At 40.3% G+C, this 17,682-nt stretch overlaps 1 protein-coding gene across 3 annotated transcripts in view; it reads left to right on the top strand.

The window, feature by feature from the left end:
* The window catches only part of CCDC68 (coiled-coil domain containing 68), a 58,709-nt gene that overhangs the window by 18,808 nt on the left and 22,219 nt on the right, over positions 1-17,682 (top strand). For 2 of the 3 annotated variants that reach the window (XM_027525952.1, XM_027525954.1), the window contains 6 exons: positions 1,065-1,193; positions 2,723-2,809; positions 4,649-4,789; positions 6,012-6,137; positions 7,895-8,023; positions 14,453-14,535. In XM_027525952.1, the coding sequence (XP_027381753.1) occupies positions 1,077-1,193; positions 2,723-2,809; positions 4,649-4,789; positions 6,012-6,137; positions 7,895-8,023; positions 14,453-14,535 (683 nt within the window). In that variant the 5' untranslated portion in view covers positions 1,065-1,076. The remainder of the gene's footprint in view (positions 1-1,064; positions 1,194-2,722; positions 2,810-4,648; positions 4,790-6,011; positions 6,138-7,894; positions 8,024-14,452; positions 14,536-17,682) is intronic. The other variant, XM_027525953.1, reaches the window with a different exon arrangement.

Raw genomic sequence — 17,682 nt, 5'->3', positions numbered from 1 at the left:
GTGGATATGCCACCGATTTGGTAGGCAAATGTATTCGTTTCTTGTTTTTTATTTTGGAAGATATCTTTCCTTTTAATTCAGTTATATTTTGTAATTAGGTAAAATAATTACACTGTTCAGGGTCAAAACTATAAATCACAGATTTTCTCCTTCCATCCTTCTTGCCTTTCTTAGAGAGATTATGATGCAATGTATCCTTTTGTGCCCCATGCTTTTTCATTGAATAAATATATCCTAGAGAAGATGTAGGTAGTTCATTTAATCAGTTCTCTTTTTGTGGGCACCTGCACTTTTCTTGATATTTTCTTATTACAAATAGTTCTTTGGTAAATGGCCTTTACAGGCTTTTGAGAGTTAAATAAAATGTAGAATATTAAAGGTCTCTGTGACGTGTAAAATGATATACTTACAAGTTTGTAAGTTATACATGTCCTGTGTTCTCAATCATGTCCGACTCTGGGACCCCATGGACTGTAGCCAGTCAGGTTCCTCTGTCCATAGGGTTTCCCAGGCAAGAATACTGGAGTGGGTTGTCATTTCTTTCTTCAGGGCAACTGCCCTGGCCCAGGGATGGAATCCAGGTCTGTTGCGTCTCCTGCGTTGGCAGGTGGATTCTTTACCACTAGTGTCATCTGGGAAGCCCTTATTGTAAGTTATATATATGTGTGTGTGCATTTTTATATACATACGATTTTATCTTATTTTAGCTCCATAGACATTTATTAAGCACTTACAATGTGCTAGAATATGAAAATGAATAAGGCATAGTCTCTACTCTTGAGGTGTTATAGTCTAATTAATATGGAATAAGAAGAAAAATTCCATATTTTTCCATTTCAGTTTAATTTTTAAATTTCTAATCAATGATTGTTTCAACTGGTGGTGTTTTAATATTAAGTTAATTCCTGGATCTTAGATACATGCAGATTTCAATAATTTATAATATTTTCTAGTATTACTATATTCGATTACAGTGCCAGTACAGAACTCCGTTCAGTTTACAACCACAGAATTATAACATCAAAGGAATTAGTTTTGTCCCACTGATTTATGTTTTCCTAAAGCTGGATGTCACGATGACAACAGTAACGGGGACCGCGACAGTGCCCCAGGGGGGGAAGACGGAAGATGATTCTGCCATGTACGAGTCCCCATCAGCTCACATTATTGAAGAGACCGAATACGTGAGAAAGGTATGTGGGCGCTGGAAATCACGTTAGCACGCTATGAGTTTTTACAGTAAAGTCTGCTACAAATGAGCGGGCTTTGTTTCTCCCTCCCTAGAATATGTGAGGAGGAACAAACCTAGTTTGGCAAAGGACAGCCTTGATAGCTGACATGCAGACACGGGTGCATTTCTCTTGAGTGTGTAACCGTTTCTCTTGAGGGTATGAGCCTCTGTTCTTCACTTGGAATAAAGCTGAGTTAAGGACAGGGAGGATTTGAAACACCTGTCGGCATTTAGTTTGTCCCCTACTGTTCACCCCTGCCTCCTCCTGGGATTTTTGTCCTTGTGGTTGTTGGTTTGTTTGGACTGCTCTGGGTCTCCGTTGCTGTGCGTGGACTTTCTCTGGATGCGGGACGCGCGGGCGCTACTCTCCACTGTGCTGTGCGGGCTTCTTGTGTTGGCTTCTTTGGTTGCGGAGCACAGGCCCTGGGGCGCTGGGTCTCCAGTAGTTGCGGGCTCAGTAGTCTGGCCCATGGACTCTAGGGCTCAGGCTCAGTAGTTGTTGAGCATGGACTTAGTTGCTCTGCGGAATGTGGAATCTTCCTGGATCAGGGATCAAAGCTGTGTCCCCTGCATTGGCGGGTGGATTCTTATCCAGTGCACCACCAGGGAAGTCCTATCCTGCGGTTTCATACATTTCGTAGTTCTTTCATCAGCGTGGAGACTTTGTTGCCATCTAGATGTTTACCTTTCCTGCTGAGTTCCTGTCTTTGCTTACCTAACAAGGAACACCTTCTTAAGCAGTTCAGAGTAACTATCGCCAAGCACTACATGTTGCACATGATTAAAAATGTGAATCTTAACCAGAATCCAGTGATAATGGCTGACAAAAGTATGTATTCTCATAAAATGTGTTTTAGAACAGATGGAAGAATTTGGACATAGCTAGTTTGTAACTTATTCAGGTCAAGTAATTCATCTTTGAGTGTCTTGCAGTTCCATAGATAACCAAGACATGAAGCTTATATTTCATGCATAAATTTGTACGATCTCCTCTGAGTAATTATTCTCTAGTAATTGCTAAATAGTAGTTATTCTCTAGTAATTACTAGATAGTAATTATTTTGTAGTAATTATTGGATAGTAATTATTTTGTAGTAATTACTGAATAGTAATTATTTTGTAGTGATTACCAATAGTAATTGTTTTATAGTCATTACCAAATAGCAAATTAGTAGGAAATGACTATATAAAAAAATAGAACTAAATAGTATTAAACACTAATTACTAAATACAATTACTTCATGGTATAACATTCATTTGGGTTATATTTTAGGTTTGCCTAAGGAACAGTTTTAAAGACAAAAATGCTCATTTTCTGCAATCTAAACAATATTAGTATAAATGTAAGTTAAGTTGATGGCAGTTGTTTAAATATGATATCAGTATATTTGTACTACTTTCAGATAAATTTGGTACCTTGTAACTCGTATTGAAAAAGAATGTTTGGGGGATTAAATGCCTTTGAAAAAAAATTTTTTTTTTCCCTTTTAGATTCGAACTACTCTGGAAAAGATCCGAAATCAAATATTTAGAGATGAAGTAAGACATAACAGTGCAAATCACAAACTAGATGCAAAGGTAATGAATTTATCAAATGTACTGCTTTTATTCCTTCAGTGAGTGAACATAAAGCCATATAGATGTCACTTAAGTAACTTTTGATATTATTAAATTATTCTTTGCATGTCAAATATTAAATCTTTTTTTGGTATCTAATGATGTTAACGAGCATATGTATGAAATATCTAGATGTCATTAGTAGGATTAGACTGGAGTGGCCAGATCTTACTTGAATATTCTAAACTTGACTTACTCATCTAAAGTATATGGGAAGATGTTGGCCCAGTTAGGATAAATGGAAGCAACATGTTACAGTGATAGACAAAGTTATAGACTTTTAGATTCGCCTGGGTCATACCAACTGACACCCAGTTGGAGCCATTAGGCTGAGTGATCAGACAGTCCTTCCCCCATGACCAGCATTTTATTCATAATTTTAAGCACTCTGCACTTACCCTAGTCTGGGATATGCCAGGTTAAACCTCACCTGAACCACAGATACTTCATCAATGACAGTGTCATCTGCTCTGTAGAATAGCCGCAGAGAATACTAGAAAGTACCACATGATGATGCATAAACATAGTCTTTATCATCCTTATCTCCCAAACTAACGTGTATTATTATTATTTTCCAATTATTTTCTTAAGTTCTCTAAAACTGGCAAAATGATTAATGTTGTGACTGACAGGAAAGATCAAACATTTAGTTCTGACTATTGCTGAGTTGCTTTGTAGACCTCCAAGTGAAGGTTCTAATGGATGGTTAGGGTTAGCTGATTCTGGAGTTAAGGGCAGAGGACTGTGCTAGAAGGCTCAGACTATGGGGTTGAGATTTGGAGAGTAAGGATGGTATTTAAAGTTCTGAAACTGGAGGAAATGACCAAACACATGAGTGTGGATAGAAGTGAGAGAAAACCTAAGCATGGAGTCCTGAGGTTTCCAGTGTTTAGATACTGAGAAGAAGAAGAGGAATCATCACAGGAGGGGAAGAAGCGAAGCTAGTGAATAAAGAGGAAAGGTGGGAGAGAATGGAGCCATTGAAGATGAGCAAAAAAGGGTTTCAGAAAGTGAGGAGGGACTGTTCTGTCATATGCTGTCTGTGAGTTGAGTAAATTGAGGGCTGGTTATCAACCCCTAGGACTTCCTAGGTGGTTCAGTGATAAAGAATCCGCCAGCCAATGCAGGAGACCCAAGAGATGCCACCTCAATCCCTGGGTCGGGAAGATCCCCTGGAGGAAGAAATGGAACCCACTCCGGTATCAGCCATTGGCTAGAACAATGGGGAGGTTGTTGGAGCTATTCGCAATAGGAATAGCTTCTTGGGGATGTAGATAAACTGTTTCCAATGGGTCTGCCTCGGGCATCTCAAACCACAGAAGGTCAGCAAACAACAGAGATACAAAAAAACGAACCAACTGGCTTTGTGGATATCATCTATCTCCTCAAAGGTCTTAATAGTATATGTGAAACTGTAGAGAATGTAAAAGGCATGAAAGATGTACTTCTTCTCTCCTTTCAATATTAGAATCTATGCATATTTGTGCAAATATAGAGGCCAGCTGCTTCATCTAGAATTTCTCATTGATATTTTAGAGTCAAAAGATGTATTTGTTGACCTGAATCTTGATATATGTCATGTGCTGAGCTATGCTCAGCAGTGTCTGACTCTTTGTGACCCCATGGACGGTAGCCCGCCAGACTACTCTGCCCATGGGATTTTCCAAGCAAGAATCCTTTGGGTGGGTTGCCATCTACTACTCCATTGACATAAGTAATACTGAGCGATAATTATTGTTACCAAAGTTAGTAGAGTAAAAGAAAAGTCAGGTGTGTGATTTTCTTGTTTGTTCATTTCAGCGCTGTGGAAACATTCAAAATGGCTCTGACTCTGCAGTGGATTTCTCTGGTGGCAGTTTGGATCCGCTCATGGAAAGGATAAAAGGAAAAGACCTACAGCTCTCAGAAATGAACAAAGAGAATGAAGTGTTGAAAATCAAGGTGTGACCAGTAGGAGGAAATTCTCCTTTTGTACTTTGAGCCTTTGAGCCAATAAGATAGATTCGTGCTTCTGTGAAAGCAGACAGTCATCCACATATATCCATAAATCCACAGTGTGCTCACAAACTTAGTGAAGCAGTTTTACACTTGATAAATTTAATCTCACTGTTTTATTTTGAAGATAATTTTTATTATTAAAATGATTTTAACAAAAGTTCAATGGGTATAGTTTCAAGACGTACAAGATGAGTGAATTCTAGAGATTTACTGTATAATATTGTGCCTATAGTTAATACTGTATTGTACACTTAAAATCTGTTAATGGGGCAAGTCTCATGTTAAGTGTTTTTACTGCAATAAAATTTAAAAATCTTTACATATACAATAATTAAATATTAATAATTGCATATAAATTAGTGCACTCATAGTGAAATGTCTCATTGTTTTGTTTAGCTAATTTATTGTTGGTGCCTTATAGTTTCCTTTTTTTGGCTTATTTTATATACAGTTTTATGGGGCTTCCCAGGTGCTACTGGTAAAGAACCACCTGCCAGTGCAGGAGACATAAGAAACACGGGTTCGATCCCTGAGTCGGGATTCGATCCCCTGAAGGAGGCCATGGCAGTCCACTCTAGTATTCTTGCCTGGAGAATCCCATGGACAGAAGAGCCTGACAGGCTACAGTCCATAGGGTCACAAAGAGTCGGACACCACTGAAGCGACTTAGCACGTTTAGCCTTATAGTGATTTAGTAGGTAAATCTTTGTAGCCATCCTTGATTATTTCTTAGGTGAAATCCTTGAAAGATTCATGACACTTTGTCTTTATTGCCCCTAGTACTTCAATCTTTCCAGCTTCTATTTTAGGAAATACATTTTTAGTACTGTCGTGGCCACTGATGATAAAACGCTTGCAAATTCCTGTATAAGCCAATGGGGCACCAGGGAACACTTTACAGGGTGTGGTCTTTAATGCAGGGTGTTGTTCTTAGCTCTTGCTTGGCTGCCCAGTGCTAATCACTTTCATGACAGCCCCAGTAAATAGGGCCTTCTCATTTTGTTTTCTTCTTACCAGGTAACAGCATCTTTGCTCCCAGCCATTGTCTATGAGGGTGCATATGGTTTGGTTACAGACTGTGCTTTTGGTTGCCCATCACACTGCCCTGTCCTTAACCCTGCTTGTTGTACCTGTCAGAGCGTGCACAGTGACCTTTTGTTTCTAGCTCGAAGCCTCCAGAGAAGCAGGAGCAGTGGCTCTGAGAAATGTGGCCCAGAGATTATTGGAAAACTATCAAACACGGTCTGAAGAAGTAAGAAAGAAGCATGAGGACAGGAGGCACCTCCTCCAGGTACTGAGCCAGAGGCTTGCACACTGGTGAACTAACCTCCAAGTTGTCCAAGTCTCCCTTTTAGGGAGGAGTTAGATGTGAAACAGGCAATGGCCACGTGACCAGGCAGGCCCTCTGAAGGCCAGTCTGCCCATCTTCTGCCCTGATCGCCCCCAGCCCTGGTACTTGGTACCTGGATGTTACCAAGCTGCTCTGTTGCCACCGTTGCCCAGAGCCCTGCAGAGCACCGGCGGGAGAGAGGACATGCCACTCAGCCTAGAAATCAGGGATGGCCCCATGACGCTAGCCAGTGGCTTCTCTTCTGGCTCTGCCTTTGACTAACTAGGTGACCCAGTTGAGTCATTCTGTCTCTCTGGACTTGACTCTAAAATGAAAAAGTTGGGGGATTTCCCTGGGGGTCCAGTGGCTAAGACTCTGCACTTCCAATACAAGGGGCCCAGGTTCAGTCCCTGGTCAGGGAACTAGATCCCACGTACTCACATGCAGCTAAGAGTCCACGTGCCACAACTAAAGATCTTGCATGTCACGACTAAGACCTGGCACAGCCAAATTAATTAATTAGTTTAAAAAATAAATATTACAACATTTTTTTTTTAATGATAAAGTTGGGCTTGATAAATAGGTTCAAAATTGTTTTGGTCCTGGAAAGATTCTTCAGAGGAAACAAACAAAAATCATGTATATGTACATATATATTTCATATTAAATTATATTTTATATTTCTATATTTTAATATATGCATATATACATTAAAATCTTATTATATGAATGTCTGTATATCATACACATACACTTTTTATTCATTTGTTTTTAAACCTGAACTATGTATCCTAAGACCAATAAAACTGTATCTGGAAAATGTATTCAGGACTGGGGAAGAGGAGAAGTGTGTGTATGTGTGTTTGTCAAAACTCAAAACAGGAAAGCTCATTCAGGCTTGGGTGGGGCATCTGATCTCTGCCAGCTCCGGCCCTAGGAGGGTCCCTGGGGAGCACGGTAGGAAGCCCACTGCCTAGGTGACACGCCCTCAAGCTTCTGGCTCTGGGGGTGATGGTCACAGACTCGTAGGCATGAGGGTGCAGGTGAAGTACCTAAGTGAACGAGTGAGCAGGGGGATGGAAGTGCCCGTGTCCCTGCAAAAGGGACTCTGCCCAGCCTGAGGTTCCAGGGCAGGAGTGCCCACCTAGTGAGTTCAAGGGAAAGCAGACACTTTTTTTTTTTAATTGAAAAATCTTAAGTCCTATTAAATACAGAAGCAGATGTGTATGCTCACGTCAGTTGCAAGTCAGTTGAAACACTCCCACGTGTGGCCTAGGGCCTGCCTGCTGAAGACTTATCTCCTGTCTGTTAGTATAACTCCTAGGTTCAGTGGCTCAGTGATAACCCCCTGACACCGTGGAGATAAGTATTCTGTTTTTATGACATTTTCTGAATAAAAATAAAACATTTTTTACTTGAATACATAAGATCTTGGGTTTGTTCCATGTAAATTTTGTTGAGAAAAATTCAAAAGTTTTGCTTTTTTAGAATTACTGTCTTTTCTTTCTGTCCCACTTTCAGAGAGGATGCTTTTTAGTAACAGATATCAACTTCTAGAAATAATATTTATGTATTATTAATTCTCCATTGATTTAGTGTTGCTGTAGTCTATCAGCTTTATTTTAAAGGAAGACTGAATTCACAGAAGTAATTCTAGAGATAATATCTGTATCAGTTTAGTTAAAACAATGGTCTGACAACTGCTTTTCTAACCAAAGGTGGACAAACTTGAAAAAGAACAGAAATTGAAACAACATGTTGAAAATCTGGATCAAATTGCTGAAAAGCTTGAAGAAAAACATAAGCAAATCACAGAGTTGGAGAATCTTGTACAAAGAATGGAAAAGGTAGGTCCTTGGAGAATTAGAGGCACTTTTTCCTGATATAGTTAGCATGAGAATGAATGAAAATAATATGAAAATAGCATTAAGTGAAAGTACTCTTTGTTCATTTCTTGCCTGACACATTTACATGATGTGTGTTGTAGTCACAGAGCTACCTTTTTACAAACACTGCAGTCATATTATCTGTCACTTTTCCCCCCTAGTAAACGTATGGCTGAGAAAGGGGAACTAGGTGAGGCCGTGAATAGAAACAATGGAAAGGATCACAAAGCCCATCTACTGCCGGTCATGGTGCAGCGAATCCCTGCAGTCGTAGCGCTGTGGACTAGTCGATGGAGTGTTTACTTTTGGCCAACCGTGTTCCTTTTAGGTTCATAAAAGCCTATACCTGCCATAGGACAGGCATAGTTCACAAATGAGAAAAGACATTCTGTGGAAATTGTAACTTTCAAAAGAGACAATTTAGGGAAGAATGATAATAGAACAAAAATTATTGAAAGTTTCATGCAGCGCTCCTTTAAGTAGCTGGCCCTCCAAATACACACAAAAAGTGAACACGTACATTTCATTTGGCATGCCTTAGAATTCAGAATGCAGACAAACCAAGGAATATTTTTTAATAGTAAATAGACAGTTGGCATCTTTGAAACTGAGTTGGAGTAGCTAATACAGACTTTTTTAACTTCTCGTAAAGATTGCCCGGCGTTGTTGTCGTTGCTTTCCAGTCGCGACTCTGACCCCACGGACTGCAGCATGCCAGGCTCCTCCGTCCTTCATCCAAAGTTTGCTCCGATTTATGTCCACTGAGTCTCTGTCCTTCACGCTGTCCTGGAATTTGCAGATTCATGTCCATCAACGGTGGTGCTGTCTCACGATCTCATCCTCTGCTGCCCTCTTCTCAATGCATTTTTATATTTATTATACGAATTTGCCGATTTGCCTCCACTCTTCTCAGCCTTATTTTGTTTTATGAATCTGCTTGAATTGAGGCTATTTTAGAAATGTCAGGGCTTCCCTGGGGGCTTGGTAAAGAATCCACCTGCAATATGGAAGACCTGGGTTTGATCCCTGGGTTGGGAAGATCCCCTGGAGAAGGGAATGGCTACCCACTCCAGTATTCTGGCCTGGAGAATTCCATGGACAGAGGAGCCTGGCAGGTTACAGTCCATGGGGTTGCAAAGAGTTGGATACGACTGAGAGACTTTCCCTTTCCTTTTCCTATAAATGTCACTTCCAAAGCATCACATTTCAACATTCAGGATATTTGCCTGAGAAAAGTTTGATCAATTTTTTACATATTTCCTAAGAATTTAATTTATAACTGTGAGTTTGGCTGAATTTGTGATCTTAATGAAGGTCCTATGAGGAAATCATGAAAATTAAAGAAGCCTAAACTTAACTGAACTTAGTAATAATAATCTACAGCTACAATTGTGTTGTATGGTGGGTGATGTTCAGTGTTTTACTTTGGCCAAAATCACAGGGCTAGAATGCTCTCAAGTAGCTGATTTGCCCACGTGTAGCAGTTTATAAGTTAGATGTTTTGGACAAACTGTAACATTTGGATGAATACTTTGCTGTTCGAGTATTTATCCTGCAAATGGATAAAGAAGATGTGGTGCATATATACAGTGGAGTATTACTCAGACTTTAAAAAGAATGAAATAAACCGCTTGCAGCAACATGAATGGGCCTAGAGACTGTCATACTGAGTGAAGTCAGGCAGAGAAGGGGAAACATCGTACGGCATCCCTTATGTGCAGAACCTAACAAGAAATGGTACAAGTGAACTTACTCACAAAACAGAAACTGACTCATAGACTTAAAGAATGAACTGATGGTTGCAGGAGGGAGAGAGGATGGCGAAGGGATAATTAGGGGGTTTGGAATTGACATATACACACTGCTATATATTTAAAGTGGAAAACTAACAAGGACCTACGGTAAAGCATAAGGAGCTCTGCTCAGTGTTATGTGGCAGCCTGGATGGGAAGGGATTTTGGGGGAGAGTGGATACATGTATATATATGGCTGGTTCCCTTTACTGTCCACCTGAATCTATCACAGCATTGTTAATTGGCTGTAGTGCAACACAAAGTAAAAAGTTTTTTTTTCAAAGAATATTTATCCTGTATATAAAATCCCATGGACAGAGGAGCCTGACAGTCTACAAATCCATGGGGTCACAAAGAGTTGGACATGACTTAGCAACTAAACAAAATTGTTTGACAAACTCAGATAGCACAAGGAACATTTGCATTGAGGAAGGGAAGACAATTCCTTTCCTCAGTTTAAATAGAGTTGCTTAATTAAACTACTTGATTAACCAGCTTGACATTTAAATTTAGGTTTGCAATCACCTCAAACCCAGTAACACTGGGTCATGTTTAGTGGCCAGCTGTCAGTCCCTGAAAATTAACAAAAAATAACGGAATGTAATTTCTATCTTCTAGAAGCCCGAGGAAATCTGCCCTGGATGTGAGTTCATCTCAGAATTCTGGGGTATATTCACTGGACTATATATATTCAACAAGTATTTGAGCTCCTACCATGTACCAGGCAGAGCAAGAGGCTAGATATCTATTTGGGGTGGACCAGATATAGTCTCTTTGTGGAGATTGCAATATAATGTATCTGGGTCATGTGAGACTCCAGGAACTTCCCAGCCCTCCTTTCATGCATTCTCACAGGGGTCCTCAGGGAAGCTGACATCCTACTGAAGGCAGGGGAACGGACCCCAGCATAAGGTTAATCAGCTTAGATCCTGGCAGATTTTGAGAAGTGATGGCCTGGCATTTGTCTTGATATTGACCCTTAATGGAGAGTTCTCTCGAGGAGCTTTGTGACACAGTAAGTGGACCGGACGCCCAAGGTTCAGCAAGTTCATGCAGGACCCTTCCAGAACATTCTAGTTCAGTGACTTCCTAAAGCAGAGTCTTTGGGGATCTCTGGGAAGTGGAGGTAGATGGGGATGCAGTGGAAAGAAAATGTGAAGGAATTTTTTTTAATATCGTTTAAGGATACATTATATTTGCAAAATGATCAAACAAATATAAGAAGCAAAGCTTGATAGCATCTTGTTTTAAGGAGATACTGAGCATACAGGCCATGATGAAGGGTTTCTCAGGAGCGGAGTGTGTATCAGAATGAGGAGGGATTACTCTTAATACCTTAGTAATTAATAAGAAAAAGACATGAGTTCAAAAAAAAAGGACAATTAAAAATGAACATCCCCAACAAAGGTTGATAAATACTGCCCTGGTGGTGAGCACCCCCCTGGAGAAGGATTCATTTTCTACTCATTGCACGAGCCACTGCTCCAGTAAATAGCCATTAGTGGTATGAGGTCTGGTAATGAACACATTACTTAAAACCTTCACCATCTGTCCCGCTTTAATCAGGACTGCAGTGAGAATGAATCCCATAAACACAGTGATAAGCCAGCAAAAGCGCCCAATAAGAGCATTTTAATATGGCATATGTTCCTTTGGCTAGCAGGGCACTACAGTTGCGTCGTATTTGTTTTCCAGTGTCGTTGATTTAGCTCTAGTAGAATTTTAGAGCTCAGAGGCACTTTTGAGCCCACCTAATTTCTCATCATCATTTTATAAACGAGGACCGTATGAACAAGGAACTATTCCACAGTCCTCCAGTTAGCAGTTTACAAATCCTTTCTGTTATGCCCCCAGCTTCTCTGCTGTGGGATACAAAGGATGTCCATGATTCCTGAATCATTTAGATGTTAACATATGGCAATGATTTACATTGGTGTCCACTTCACTTTGATCAGTAAATGAAGTGGTGAAGTGAGAGTCGCTCAGCCGTGTCTGACTCTGTGATCCCATGGACTGTATAGTCCATGGAATTCTCCAGGCCAGAATAGAGTGGGTAGCCCTTCCCTTCTCCAGGGGATCTTCCCAACCCAGGAATGGAAGCCAGGTCTCCCACATTGTAGGCGGATTCTTTACCAGCTGAGTCACAAGGGAAGCCCAAGAATACTGGAGTAGGTAGTTTATCGCTTCTCCATGGATCTCCCTGACCCAGGAATCAAACCAGGGTCTCCTGCATCGCAGGTGGATTCTTTACCAACTGATCAGGGAAGCCGTCTTCAGTAAATAGGGTGAGGGAATGCAAGCTCTTCAGAGATGTGGTCTGGGCAAGAGTGCATTGTCCACTGGGTGGCGCTGTGAACGCTTTTTCCTTTCCAGAAGATACTGTCCCTGAAAAGTGAAAAGTGCTAACTGGCCTAGTGTGATCTTCCCTGTTGTCAGAGAGGAAGCATCAAGAGTCCAAGCTTCAAGGACCTACTGTATAGCACATGGAATTCTACTCAATATTCCCTAATAACCCGCCCAGGAAAAGAATGTGAACAAGAATGGATATATGTATTACTGAACCACTTTACACCCGAAACTGACACAACATTGTAAATCAACTATACTCAAACATAAAATAAAAATTACATTAAAAAAAAGTTCAAGCTAAATACTGGCGCCCTGGCCGAGGCAGACTATTTGCTTGTCCTGCTGTGTGGTCTCCTTAAACCCTTGTTATAAAGATCATGAACGGAGAGTAAGTCCATTAGGAAGAATGTTTGTCAAAGCACCATTTTTTCCCTGTAAATTCTAAATATATTATAAGTGATATGTTTCTTTGGTGATCCAAATATCATAATAAACTTTCAGAGTATCGTGTTCTCTCAGATCAACTAGAACTACAGCAGAAAAATATAGATGTATATGTATATAAAACCAGAATGCCACAGAAAAGTTTTGAAAAATTTGGTATAAATTTTAAAATTGACAGCACACGTAAGATATGACATACATGGCACCTTCAAATTATTATATGTTGAGGTTCTAATGTGTTCTAGAGAAGCATGTCAACCTTTCACATACATCCCAATTGTCCCAACATTTCAATGTAGGTAGTATTATCCCCATTTTAGGGATGTTCAAAAAGTCAAAAAAATGACTCTGATATATTTAATGAATACATGTCAGATGTTTTATTCAACTCCTTAACTAATGAAGGAACCAGCAAGATGGTAAAGCTGATTTAGATAAAATATTTTTTGAAATTAGCTGTTGACCTGCATTTTGAAACAAGGAACATAAGACAGGATTCCCGGGTTAGATACGAAGGTAGTTCACATTCTTTAGGTCAAGAAAACATAACCTTTGGGATTACTTTTCTACAAGGCAGAAACCCACAGATTAACAAGCAACTGCACAAAATCAGGGCTCTAATCAAGTAATAAATAATAAAGTCAAACACAAAAAAATTCTCCAAGAGAATTAAAAAAATTCCTTGGGTCAGGTTATTAAACAATGACCCAATACGACATTAAAATCGTGTATTTTGAATCATAAGTTTTGGTTAATTTTTCTTAACAGTGATAAGAGCTAGAGAGGTTAAAGCCTTGGCAAAAATTACACAGTCACCAAGTTTCAAAACCAGGTCAGTCCGTGTCCAGACATGTTCTGATATTTTGCTATAATGGCACTGTCTTATATTTTACCAAATAAATTCTGCAGAAGGTATGATTTTAACCAGCATTGCAAATAGTGTCAAAACATCTATTTCCATCAAGTATAAAAAAAAGTACAATCATGACAGCTTTGTTTTTCATGGATGTATCTGTTTTCCTCTTGGATGGAAAGAGTTTGGTTTAATAATGACATTAAGACATTTCTTTAGGTATTCTTTCAAAATGTCAAAATTTCTGTTCCATCCTAATTAGGAAGTGACTTTATCACTTGTGGCTTTGAGCCTTTACCAAAAATACATTTGCTACTTTTCTACCTTCTGACAGTTGCCGTGTGAGAGGTAGGTATCAAGACCAGTGCAACAGTATCCTTGGATACCAATAACTGAGACTAATGTAGGAGAAGCAGGTGGAATGATGGGAGAACCAGTGCCTAGAGAGAGATGAGCAGTCAGCGTTTGGGATGGGATGGAGAGATGCAGAAGTTTGACCAAGAAGTGGGCTAGGGAAGGAGCCAAGGTCTCTAGACAAGTGAGGGCGGTGAAGACACCTAGTCTTGACCTGTTATTCAGCTACTTGTAAAGGGACAGCAGAGGATGAGATGGTCGGATGGCATCACTGACTCAGTGGGCATGAGTTTGAGCAAGCTCCGGGAGTTGGTGATGGACAGGGAGGCCTGGTGTGCTGCAGTCCATGGGGTCGCAAAGAGTCGGACACGACTGAGCGACTGAACTGTGCTGAGCTGAAACCATGCAGGAGAATGCCTGTCTGGGCCACTGGGATGGACTGTAACAGCTCCCTATGAAATTAACTCTTGAGCTCAAAACGTATTTCTGGTATTACAAGAAGCATCTTTAGTGAACAGTTTGCAAGAATGCCTTGCGAAACACACACACCCACCAAGGACAAGAAATAAGCAAGATTTGTCTCTTGTTTTCTCCTAGGAAAAGAGAACACTGCTAGAAAAAAAACTGTCTTTGGAAAACAAGCTGCTGCATCTCAAATCCAACGCTACAAATGCTAAAAGGTTTGCAAACCTACCTCCGAAGTAAAAGCAGTTCCTGGTGTATTTGCCCTCCTCTGGTGCACTGAGCAGAGGATAGAAGGCTTCTATCCCACAAGAGAAAGGAAGCCTGAAAGTGTGTGAGGAAGGGAGATTTGTTCATATAACTGTCATGTGTCTCTTCCTTTCTAGCTACCGGGGGATCAGGAAGGAAGCAGAGGTCACTGCGGGTACAGGGAGACGGCTGTGTGTGTGGGAAGGGGGCAGTTAACCCTTTTGAAGAGTAAATGAGCCTGTCCCCTCCCCTGGTGCTGAACAGGTTGCTGTTGAGGTCTCCCTTCACCTGATGCTTCTGATTTGGTTAATGGATCTCTGCTTCAGCTGGCATTAAATTAGCTAGCCCACAAGTGGAATTATAAGGTAGTTTTGTCGTGCTCCCAACTTTGTCGAGAATGAAGGAAATACTGTGAAAAGCATCCTTAGTTCTTGGGACTTACTTACAAATACTCATTTGGTGTGCTGGTCCTGGGTGTGCTAGGGGTGGGGTGGATTTATGGATATCAAACGGCTTGACTGCTCAGCTGCAATTTGAAAAATTCTCTGAAATATGATAGAATAAATGGTATTACATGAAATTTCCTGAACTTTTTCTTTTCATTTCCTTTTCTTTTAATTCTAAGCCTTCCACAATCATCATATATTCTGATATAACATTCAAAGTTCAATCTGTTTCAAGATCTTAGTTCATCCATCTACAACTGTTGCTCTGGGCACTGTTATGAATCTCAAAATGTGCACATTCTTATTCTCATTTAATAACTTATACTCAAACATCAGTTTCTCTTGGTCCTTTGGTTTTTTCCTATTTCCTTTTGTTTCCCTGTTGTCTCTTTCTCTTCACTGGACCACAGAAGAGAACTGAGCTGGCCCTGACCATTTTGGACTGACCCTGTACCTACATGTTTGAAACACACAGAGATACTGCTAATATTAATTTCCCTGAATGCCTGTGAGCAGGCATACAGCCCCAGAAGGTGGGTTTCTAACTTGTGCAGCACTGCACATCTCTAACTTACAGGCAGGTCTTCCCCAGGTGGCGCAGTGGTGAAAACCCTGCCTGCCAGTGCAGAAGACGCAAGAGATATGGGTTCAGTCCCTGTGTTGGGAAGCTCCCCTAGAACAGGAAATGGCAACTCACTCCAGTATCTTGCCTAGGAAATCCCTTGGACAGAGGAGGCTGGCGGGCTACAGTCCGTGGGGTCACAAAGAGTTGGACATGACTGAGCACAACACAGAAACCTACATACATCTCTGTAGATAAGGAAGAAAATACTATGGAAACTATCCATAAACTTTTGAAATTACTTGTATTTACTCATAATTTAACTCTAAGTAAATTTTTGGCTTACCTTTTTTTTTCCTAAAGAGAGTTTTCCATGCAGTAAAACTACAGTTGAGGCAACATGCCTTCCATTAAAAGTATAGACAATTTGTTTGATTTTTTCTTTAAAAATAGTTTGTTTTTTTCTTTCTGGATAATAGGTTTTGTCAGTGTTTGAGCCAAAAATGTAACCATTTTAGAAACCAAACTGATCTGTTCTTTCAGTTCTATTATATATGAGCTGTCATGATGAAGAACTCTCAAAAAGCTCTTGACGTTTTAAAAGTATCTTGAGGGAAATGGATGTTTTGTGTTTCCAAAAGGGTATTTGAACGCCCTGGCTTGTGCAGTTTTCATAAATTGTAGGTATCACAAATATTTGTTTTACTTGTTACTTCGAGCTGTGTATGGAGGTATTCACTTTGCTGAGTGACAAGAAAACGAAATCAGTATGAGTCAGATTCTTTTGGTTAAAGCAACAGAGACTTGGTGAAGCTAGCATAAAGGATTTCTGTTCACGATTGAGACTGGATAGATACGGCTGTAAAGAAGATGTACTCATGGGAAGATAGGAGGACCACACTTTAGCACCTAACGTGATTTGAAAAATCAGGTTATTTTGTTGACCCTGCTTGGCAGTGTGTTATTTATGCAGTTTCACTCTTTGGTTGTTCTTGTTCTTCCTGGATGGTTCATTACCTTTTCCCACCATCTCTTCCTTTCAAATTCCAAGAAAAGATTCTGACTGGCCTAATACTACTTCCTGTTTTGGTCAGATTGAACACACTGACCAACACCTACATGGACATCCAACCAGTGGTCTGTGGCAGGCACCCCCTCCCAATCTTGTGGGTGATCTCTGCTTATTCAAGCAATAGCTTAGGCCTGCTTCCCTATGGGGCAGGGAAGACGCTGTGGGCGATTTGGTGGCTTGGGTGATTTAATTTCCCTTAAACATAGATAGTGAGTTAGATAGGTGCCATGACTTTCTTGAATTGCAGTGAACTTCTATCATTTTGATAAAGAGATAAAAGACTTAATATATTGTAACTTGGCATTTCTAATGTTAGAAAGCATCTCAGAGGATGATAACTTTTAAGCTTTTATAATTCAAAAGAAAAAGCTTTTTCTTGCACAAAAGAAGTCATGTCTGACTCTCTGCAACCCCATGGATTGCTACATGCCAGACTTCCCTGTCCTTCACTCCCTCCTGGAGTTTGCTCAAATTCATGTGCATTGAGCTAATGATGCCATCAAACCATCTCATCTTCTGTTGCCCCCTTCTCCTCCTGCCTTCAATCCTTCCAGCATCAGGGTCTTTTCCAATGAGTCAGTTCTTCGCATCAGGTGGCCAAAGTACTGAAGCTTCAGCTTCAGTATCAGTCCTTCCAGTGAATATTCAGGACTGATTTCCTTTAGGATTGATTGATTTGATCTCCTTGGTCCAAGGAACTCGCAAGAGTCTTCTCCAGCAGTTCAATTCAAAAGCATCAATTCTTCAGCACTCAGCCTTATGTGGATATGTATATATCATTAAATTAAGCTAATCCTCACAATCACTTCTAACAAGAGTTAAAAGATTTGGCAGAAACATCTTAAAAACAAGGGTGACCCCATATTTCTACTAGTGTCAGTACTCACTGGCACATGGATGTGCCTTTCGGTTTTTAAAGTAACCTCGGTTACCTTATTTAATTTAATCTTTCCATTTTCCTTCCAGAAGTAAACAGAGCTTCCAATTGGTTGCTTGATGTGTCAAGATTACTCCGCCTTTCAGAACTTGTAGGGCT

Source organism: Bos indicus x Bos taurus, chromosome 24 (assembly GCF_003369695.1).
Source record: "Bos indicus x Bos taurus breed Angus x Brahman F1 hybrid chromosome 24, Bos_hybrid_MaternalHap_v2.0, whole genome shotgun sequence".
NCBI lineage: Eukaryota > Metazoa > Chordata > Mammalia > Artiodactyla > Bovidae > Bos > Bos indicus x Bos taurus.
Note: the sequence above shows the minus strand (reverse complement) of the source record. Positions and strands in the feature narration are given on the sequence as shown.